Raw genomic sequence first — 9,963 nt, 5'->3', positions numbered from 1 at the left:
GATTGATATTGTAAGTTGTATCGATATATATATATATATATATAAAAACGATATAAGAGGTAATCGAAGTATGGAAAAAGCTGATAAGTGTCATAATGCCAACGGGAGATTCCAATTGAAACAGTGGAATAGGGTACCTATATGATATCGGCCAGGCTCCGTTTACCACATATCTACAACCACCACACTGGCCAATCAGCTGTGGTACGTGCGATAGTGGATTCAGGCTCGGAAGGAACCCTCATTACAGAGCACACAGTGCAGGCTCTTAACCTCAAGTGGCATCCAATTTCGGCAGAAATTGCTGGAGTTGGGACCACCTCCAAGAACAGGTGTACCTACACTACAGAATTGTCATTAAGTTCTTGTACTTCACAGGTTTGTACTACCGTTGGTACTCCGTTTATACTTAAAACGCTTACATCGCAATCCTCATTTGAACGGAATAGAACTCGCCGATCTCAGGTTCTACAAATCACAACGGATTGATCTGCTGCTGGGAGCGGACGTAATCCCACAGATCCTGCTTTCAGATATCCGCAGAGGAAAGGAGAATCAACCAATTGCACACCCAGCTTGGCTGGACAGTCTTTGGTCGAGCCACTTCCACACGCTGTCACCATTAGATGTCACCACAACAGGCTAGGTCATGGATGAGTACTTTCAACTACGCCAGGTGACCAAAGTAACAACCAAGGAGTAACAACCAATATGGGAGACCAATAAACCAAACAACCAATAAAGATTGTTTCTAGCTACTGAGCTTCTTTAGCAGAGTATGTTGCGATCAATTTATTTGAAAGGCGACGATTGTTAGGTTAAATATATGGCCTATAGCATATCGAAAAAAAGGCAAGATGAGAGAATTTGAAAACGATAGTCATTCGCGATTGGTGTCGATTAAAGGCTCGGGTGTCGGTTCATGACTGTGTCGGATCGGTATAGTGGGCAGTGCAAAAAACCAACAAAACTAGGGACTTACTTCATTGCTGCACCACTGGCCATCATCTATGAGTATTTGGGTATACTGAGCTGCGTAACCCAAAATTTGTTTTTAGGATTGCATTAGTAAACTATATGCTTAATATCGCATAGAAACAAGTGATTTAATAACATCCAAGATGGTTGGTGGAACACTGGGCAATTTTTCGAACGGGAAAACCTTACGGACCATCTTAAAATGGATGGTGGAAGGTCGCCTGTGGGAATAGGCTATTAATAATTTAAAGCATTTTCCCACACAGAACATGTCCTGATAACGGTGGAAACTTTTGATAGATGTGAAATCTCGGTTCCCAACATTCACCAACCGTCAACAATAATATATTATTTATTTTTTTGCAAGATTTTTTTTAATTCCGCTGCCGACCAATTTAAAAAATATAAATTGTTGCCTAATGGTAATATAGAAAATTGTACAGAGTATAGAATATTTCTAAACTTCGCACGTGGATAGCAAAATAGCTTCGATTGCTTCTTTATTATGCCAAGACTCCTTAAAAAGATATTTATATATATTGTCTGAGTACTGGGGAGAAAGAAGACCCGCGGCGTTTGCCGCATGTTATGAATATAGCATATACTTCTAACCTAAAATTTCTTTATAGCTATATGTTATCACACGTCTCTAACTGACTAGCTGAAAAAACAGAAATATCTTACGTTGTGGGAAAATCTTTCAGTGAGAACGGAAGAAATATATGCGTCCGCTTGGCCTTTCAGTTGAGCTAGGAGCATCGCTGCGAGAGAAATTATCGTTATACTTTTTAGACTCAATATTGCAGGGTGGCAAAATGTTCGATTAATATCCGAGATGGCTAGGAAATAAAATTTGGCGTTTTATCTCACATGCTCTCTCTTCGCTTTAAAATTAGCAAAGTCTAATGTCATAATGCTATTGCACTTGAATAAAAAAAACCTCGATGGTCATCGAGGCAAAGAAACAATCGATAGTGACTCGATGGTTTCCCATCACTATATGAAAGATATGATTTTTCTAATTCTGCTTCTAACAAAATGAAATCTCTTTCAAAACCAGTTCAACCAGTCATGCATTTTAATTATAAACGAAAGTACGACAGATTGAAACGGTGTATTAAATTGTACATACTGGTAATACAAATATATAAATACGTATTCGTAGACCCTTAAAAATGTAATCGATTAGAATAAGAAATTTGTTCGTCAAAACGATTTTATCAATATGTTTATTGTTAGCTTAGTTTGTTTAGTGAATTTTATACAATTTAGTAGAACATTTAAGTTTACTTTCGTCTCTGGATAAATACATCCATACAATACATACAATAAATCAATTAAGTGACGGCACACTTATTAGTATAGATACATATGAAAAAGTATGGACAAATTTTTATTTCGATTTATTGTTTTGTTTAGTAACAATAGACACGCAAAAGTTATGCCATATCACTTTTCAGACACAATACAGAAGGGAAAATGGGGTTTTGTCATGGTCCCCAGTTTTGTATCGCCTTCACATTGCGAAATCCGACTCAAGCACTGAGCGCAACCATACTCCCATCATCGTTATTACATTTGCCTTAGTAAAAGGACTATATCTGTACTGCTTTAAATGAGGTTTTTTTCAACACCTATTTTTTGATTTATTTTATATTTTTATTAGTTTAGCTGTTAATAAGTTCAAAACTAAAACACAGAAAAAATTCAATATCAATTTTGTAAACAACAAAAATTGTATATGTATATTTTACGTAGAAAATGGGTATAGGGAACCTATATAGGCCGCAGTCTCTTCAGGAGTAGTATAAGGGCAACTCTATTAATTATTAAGAGATTTAATTTCCCTCAAAACATTTTCCTTGGAACCCATTTTCTACGTAAAATATATCCCCTGATTATCCCGTTCTGCAACGATCGCTTTTTTTAAGTCCTTCAAGGTGTTGTACTACCTTGTACAGGCATAAACTTTTTCTGAAAGGATGCCCCACAGATCCTCAATTTGTTTTAAGTCTGCACACATTTCCGGCATTTCATCAACGGTATATAAAGTATCATCAAAGTAACCCATTGAGGCTCGGAAAATATGAACATGAATAAGTTGCCCGTGGATGACACGGATCTCTCCAATATTTATGATGGTCACCTAAAAATTACATTTTCCAATTCTAGGTCCCAGAACTTGTGTATTTAAAAAATGCAATGCGCGTCTTTATGACGCTTAGTTAAGCGGAGTTTGTCACCTTTGTTTTAATATGTAAGGTTAACATTTTCGTTTAAAATTTGGCTCACACGTTGCCTACTAGGCCATACCTAGGAATTGTTAATCCGAGTTCTGTCTTGGATGTAAACAACAACAATTACAAATTGCGCTCGTTTGTCTGCGATTGCCATTACCTTGCGATATCGGTGGATGTCGTACTAAAAGATGGCACACCTTATACATGTCGGAATTCTTTATACCCGCTTTCCAAAATTGACTAAATTGTTCATCTTTTTTTTTTTAAGGAAAACTCGTGCCTTACTGATGAAATTTGCCATCTACAGTCTGAATTAGCTGCTACTCGATATCAAAGGATCTACCTAATTAAGCGACTAATGTTTTACGAAGGTTTAGAAAAGGCCAATATAGAACCCAACTGCGTTTCAAATGGAAAGCTCGAATCCAATGATAATTTTTTAAGAGCTTTGAACAAAAATAAACAAAGTGTTTCATATCCAAGGGAAATAAACAAGGATACTCAAAATGGTTCTACGGCACAACTAAAAAAGTCTTTTCCAATTCATTTAAATAATTTGCTGCTACATTCATTAGGCGATATATCAGGGAATTTAAATTTCCATAATGAGGGTTGGATATATCCAGTTGGTTATGTGGCAACACGAATATACGCCCATCCAAAGGATCCATACAAAAAGTGTGTATACACTTGTAAAATCTTAAACAACGCTGGAGTTCCTCAGTTTCAAATAATCCCTGATAATGATTTGGATGGTGTGTATTTTGGAGAAACCCCTAATATGTGTCATGCTGAACTTTTGAATAACATTCAGCGGTATGCTAATAAAAGAGTAAAAATACCATTTGATGTGCAGGGAGAATCTTTTTTTGGCTTATCGAATCCAAAAATTCAATCACTTTTAAGACTAGACCCGGGATTTCATCGCTGCCTTAATTTTAAAGGGTATAATAATATACAGAATCCAACATCATTAAATAATGCGAGCTTATCATTTGAGACACTTCAAACATTTTTAACTTGAAAGTAATTATAACTTAAATCAAATGAATAAAATTGTATTTTCAAACAAAACAACAATCTATATTTTATGTGAATCGTTCAGTGGGATTTTAAGCCCGATGTTTTGATTACACTATGCAACACCATAAAAAACACCACCAAAAAAACCTCATAACAAAAACAAAATAACATAATTCAATAAAAAATTTCTTTCAGCGCATAAATTAATTACGACAACCAATCTAGATTCAGACAAAATAGAAGTTGTACAGCCGCCAAAATAAAAATTGTAGATGATATCCGTTAAAGAATGGACGACGGAAATGTAACATTCCTAAATTTTCTTGACTACACTAAAGCTTTTGGCTTCATAAATCCTATAGTTTCTCTGTCGTAGCAGTATGTCGTCTTTTGTTTATGTTAAGTGTGTTGTCCCACAGGGATCAGTACTTGGTCGGTTATTGTTCTTCAGTTATGTAAATGACCTCCCAATAGTATTGTCCGACTGTGATGTGCAGTCGATGACGTCCAATTATATGTTAGTCGATCGTTTAGTGGTATAGATGAGTGTATCAATTTTAGCAATATAGAACTTGAAGTTTAGTGTGCCTTAATCCAACCAAGCCAAATTTTTGAGCAAAAACAAAAAAAAGATAAACTCAACACTATTAAGAGGCATGGATATCTCAAATACTCCCAGGAAAATAACTTACGCCTGTGAGGAAAACGGCCCCGAGAATACGAAGACGAATTCCAAGGGTTGGGCAGTGGCAGAAGACGGTTTCCTGCCATCTCCTATTGGCATTTTGCTCGAACAATTCGTGCGTTAGGAGCCTGCACGTAGCTAAAGGCCTCGCTACCTGCTCCGTCTCCGATAGGACAGGAATCGTAGTACCCTGCCTGGCTAGCTCGTCGGCGGCGTCGTTCCCCTCGATGTCCCTGTGGCCGGGGACCCATATAAGGAAGAGATCTAACTGCTCTGCGATCTCGTTCAGAGACCTGCGGCAGTCATTAACAGTCGCTGAGTTCGACGATATTGAGCCTAAAGCTTTAATAGCCGCTTGGCTGTCCGAGAAGACGCACACTAAGTGCGTGTCTAGACGTAGTTTGGAGACTATAGAAATGGCCTCCTTGATGGCTTCAATCTCCGCTTGGAACACACTACAGTGATCCGGGACCCTGAAGCAATGACTGATGTTCAGCTCGCTGCAGAAGACTCCGCCTCCCACGCGGCCGTCTAAGTTTGAGCCATCAGTGTAGAAGTGAACCGCATTTGAAGGTCCTGGTTCGCCCATCTCCCAGTCCTCCCTAGGTGGGATTGATACCTGGAAGGGCGTCGAGAAGTGATCACTAGGAATACAGTAGTCCTCTCTGGTAATTGCGGGAGTCTTATCAGGATTACCGAGTGCCCAACCACGGACGCTTTCCACAGTTTGGTTTCGGGGGATCTTCCCTTCCGATAGGCATGCTGGGAGTCTGAGATCAGACTGGGCCGAATACACGCCGATAGATGCAGCCCCAGAAGCCGTTCCATCGTGTTCAGAAGAAACGACGATAGACTAATGGGTCTGAAATCTTTTGGGGCAGTGTGCGAGGGCTTGCCTTCCTTGGGTATGAATACGACTTTGGTCTGAAGCCAGGTGTCAGGAATGCACCTGTGGGAGAAGATTCCCTCGAAGCCAATTAATGGCTTTATATCCCGCGTGAATCAGTTGGGCAGGGAAAATGCCGTCTGGCCCCGCGGACTTGTAAGGCTTAAAGCTTCTGATCGCCCAGGAAATTTTCTCCTGGCTTAGCAGGCTCAGGATCACTGTAGTGTGTTCCAAGCGGAGGTTGAAGCCATCAAGCAGGCCATTTCGTCTTCTCGGACAGCCAAATAGCTATTAGAGCTCTAGGCTCAATATCGTCGAACTCGACGACTGTAAATGACTGCCGCAGGTCTCTGCACGATATCGCAGAGCAGTTAGATCTCTTCCTTATATGGGTCCCCGGCCACAGGGACATCGATGGGAACGACGCCGCCGACGAGCTAGCCAGACAGGATACTACGACTCCTCTCCTATCGGAGAGGGAGCAAGTAGCGATGCCCTTGGCTACGTGCTGTTCGAGCAAAATGCCAATACGAGATGGCGGCAAACCGTTTCCTGTAGTCTCAAGATTGATATGGCCATATCGATCGAAAAAGCGCTCAGCAGAGCTGTATAGACTCAGCAGAGCACAGTGCTCTGCAGTTACTCGAGCCATTACGGGACACTGGCAGATCGGCACTCATGCCTCCAGACTGTCAATCCCTCATAACGACTTCTGAAGGAGTTGTCTCGACGAGGAGGAGGAATCGGTCCCCCACTTCTTCTGCCACTACCCAGCCCTTGGAAATCGTCGTCTTCGTATTCTCGGGGCCGCTTTCCTCACGGACATTTCGGACCTGTCCGAAATCAAACCAGGGACCTTGTACAAATACATCGAAGCCTACGGATGGGACTGCCCCTAACCTGCAGTAGTCTGCTCTCACGGTTCAGGCAACGAGAAGGGGCACATGCCCATGCGGCAACACAACGTACCTTTTACAGGTCCAAGTGAGCTTGGTGGGGGGAGGCTCACATCCCCCCCTCCCAGCTACCGCCTTAAACCTAACCTACTAACTGAAGATGAAGTAATGTAATGCACCGCGACTCACGTACCGACTCGTTTATTATATTTCCCACTAGAGCGCATAAAAAAATACATTTTTTAACATATCTCTATATTTATATTGATATACATGTACGAAATCTAAGATTAATTAATTTATGAATGCATGTTTTTAGTTCTCCAGTCGTACAAGTCATCAACACTGTATTCTTCGTCACTTGAACTTGAATCAGACTGTACTAAAACTTGTTTGTTGACTTTGCGTTCCTTATTAATTAGACTATTTTTCTGATCATTTATTTTTATAAATCGTTTCCAATTGTCAATCTGTTCATCAATTTCTTTTAGTTGTCTTTTAATATTAATATTTTCTTGTTCCTCAGCCACAATAGTACTAGAAACGGTAGCAGCCATTTTAATTTCTCGCTGAAAGCGTATCCACTCTTCATCTTCGTTTGGATCAGCTTGGTGAAACTGATTTGACTTCTCCAAATCAAAAAACTTGCCAGGTAATGTTTCACATATCCTAGAATCAGAATGTTCACTTTTTCGAGGGGTTTTATCTTTGTATGTACTACTATTTTCGGTTGAAAGTAACTGCTGAGATAATTTGTTGGGGGATATTTTAATCGTATTTTTCTTGGTTAAATCCACATTTAATTTGTGCTGTTTGGAGTTAACATGCACCTTCCAGACACTTGGCTTAATAGCGATCCGGCATATTATGCATGTTAAGATTCCTGAGGCGTTGTATGTATTAGTTTAAGTTAAGAAAACCACAAATGTGTACCTCGAAAACTTAATTCTACCATAACATTGAAAAGTTCACCAATCTTCACTCAGTTCTCAACATATCTTACTATAGAGACACAACCTAATGTTAAACTTTCGCTGTAAAAAGGATTTGGATATTTACCCCCGAAACAGAAAGGTGCCTGTTTCCACAAACTGGTTCCTCAGTTTTGAAGCTATTTAGGAGGTTATAATAACAAAGTGAATCAATTAACTTTGGTGCACCATAGTTTTGCGTTTTATTACGGAACTCATGTGGAGTTTTAAGATTTAAGTTTTGGGGTGGTAAAGTGGAGAACTAATTCCATTTCTCTAGCTAAAATTTCAGTTTCTAAATATTCCTACACAATTTTCTAATAAGCTTATACCAGATTTCATGGTATACGCACACTATCCATCAACTAAATTTCGCTTTTTGTATAGATTCTTTTTAGTTTTTCTGCATCTTTTCAGACTACGGTTTAGTTGATTTATATGAAGTTCGGCCAACACTTTTTAGTTAAGCTTTGAAACGATGGTTTTGTCAGGATAAACAGCTACATAGCTATTAAAGGGAGTTTTAGTGACTGAATATTTCTCCAGCTCTTTACCTTAAAAATTCTCGTGGTTATGTGATGCATTCAATGTTTCATGTCCTATAGCCTATTTTATGAATCCCCTGTTATTTTTTCTTTTGGTCATAGACTCATATAATTTTTCACTTATTACTTATTATTTGATGGGTGTGCCCAAACCAAATTGAATCACTGTATGAAAGTTCACACCGCCACGAAAAATCTTTAAAAGTTGTTTTTAAATTAGTTGTATAATTCTGTAACAAATATCTTATGGAAATCTTTCCACTATATAATACATATACTACATATGTACATACATATACATGTCTACATAGGTCACTGTAGGTAAACTCAGTCATCAACCAGTCACTTCGAACTAATGTAAACATATGTACATATATTTACATGTGTTTTGGTAAAGGATATTTTGCTAGGGGTGAATCTACTTTGCCGAGAGGTTTTAAAGAAACGCATTGATTTTTCTTGCTCCTGTTCCGTAGTGTGCTATTCATGTTCGTAAAATTGTTGCTTTTATTAATTTCGAAAAGAACTAGTAACTAATTGATTACTTTTAATGTTCCCTTACAATATATTCGTACAAGATACTTATCGATAACACCTACCCTTAAAAATATACCAATATACACCGAAATATACTTTCTAATTTTCAAAATATACCGATGAAAAACAGTTGTTTTTTTTAATAAAGCGTAATGCTTCCAGCGTAATGAAGTTTTGTACATTTTATACACTACAACGAATTTTAATTTGAAAAAAATATATATTTCTTGTTGATGCATTAACATTGAATAAGCGAATAAGTTATGTTAATTATGTTATTTTATGTTAATTATGATTGTGACACCGGGGACTCGAGGGGTGAACCGGAGCAGAAACAAAAAAGAAAAAAAAAAAGCCCGTTCAGTCTCGGTTGCATTGCCGCCATTTACACAGACTCACGCCGAGCGCCGTGAGGTCGCGGCGACCTCATCGCGCCGTCTCCTCGTCTCCCCGTCGTAGGCGCACTCCATAGACTGGATTCTACAACATAGGAACCTAAATAACCTAAATACGGGATAATGATTTGGAAACGGGCGCGCTCAGATACCCATGAAGGTGAGCTGCTTTGACGACTCATTGGCCAGCGCCTTCAAGCTACCTACTAAGCGAGTTGGCAACGTGAAGGTGTGCACCGCGATAATTTGGACCAAGAAGGGCGACCTCCAACTGGAAACTATCCTTAAGGTCGAGCCCCGTTTCCGAATTTACGATATTAAGCGCGGAAATGCGCAGATTCATCAACAAGCCACCATCTTAGGCGCCGACGTCTACCCGGAGATGATCCAACCCGGGTTCCTATCGCGCGAGGACTGCCTTCCTGTGGCCCAGAGCACGGCTTTCGAATGGATCGTATCTGGTGCATGCACACAGCCATAGACACCATACCATTACGTTCCATACGGCGCTCACCGTCTCGTAGTTCGTAAGAAAGAGAATAAGTTTCGATTCCACCTACGCTACAAGCTGCCGTAGTGCATTTATTTGCGTTTACCAATTCTCTACACTCTTCCTGTAGATACACTTATTGAAAAACTACCGACTTTTTCTTTTGTATATTTTCTCACTCGTCGCTGGACCCCCACAAACAAAGTGGGTACCTCGTCATTACTATTTGTAAAGGGCTCTGCTATCTTCGCCCACCCTCAAAATACCAACTAACAACAAATAAAAATTATAATGTTTCCAAATCATTAATTTCTGAA

The 9,963-nt window shown here is 39.4% G+C and overlaps 2 protein-coding genes across 2 annotated transcripts; one reads left to right on the top strand and one right to left on the bottom strand.

Annotated features, from left to right (window-relative positions):
• Positions 1–2,023: 2,023 nt before the first annotated feature.
• Positions 2,024–4,257, top strand: LOC6591467 (transforming growth factor beta regulator 1). The gene is made up of 2 exons (XM_002016742.2): positions 2,024–2,112; positions 3,487–4,257. Exons 1-2 carry the CDS (start codon positions 2,050–2,052, stop codon positions 4,240–4,242), a joined length of 819 nt encoding a protein of 272 aa, XP_002016778.1. The 5' UTR covers positions 2,024–2,049; the 3' UTR covers positions 4,243–4,257.
• A 2,636-nt stretch (positions 4,258–6,893) lies between these two features.
• On the bottom strand, positions 6,894–8,735 carry LOC6591420 (zinc finger protein 830). Its single transcript, XM_002016741.2, has 2 exons — positions 8,627–8,735; positions 6,894–7,605 (listed from the first exon to the last, which is right to left on the bottom strand). The coding sequence occupies exons 1-2, from the start codon at positions 8,710–8,712 to the stop codon at positions 7,008–7,010; spliced, it is 684 nt and encodes a 227-aa protein (XP_002016777.2). The 5' UTR covers positions 8,713–8,735; the 3' UTR covers positions 6,894–7,007.
• Positions 8,736–9,963: the final 1,228 nt, after the last annotated feature.

This window comes from Drosophila persimilis, unplaced genomic scaffold (assembly GCF_003286085.1).
Source record: "Drosophila persimilis strain 14011-0111.01,24,50 unplaced genomic scaffold, DperRS2 tig00000000-arrow-pilon, whole genome shotgun sequence".
NCBI classification, from domain to species: domain Eukaryota; kingdom Metazoa; phylum Arthropoda; class Insecta; order Diptera; family Drosophilidae; genus Drosophila; species Drosophila persimilis.
The sequence above is the reverse complement of the archived record's forward strand: the minus strand, read 5'-3'. Positions and strand labels throughout refer to the sequence as shown.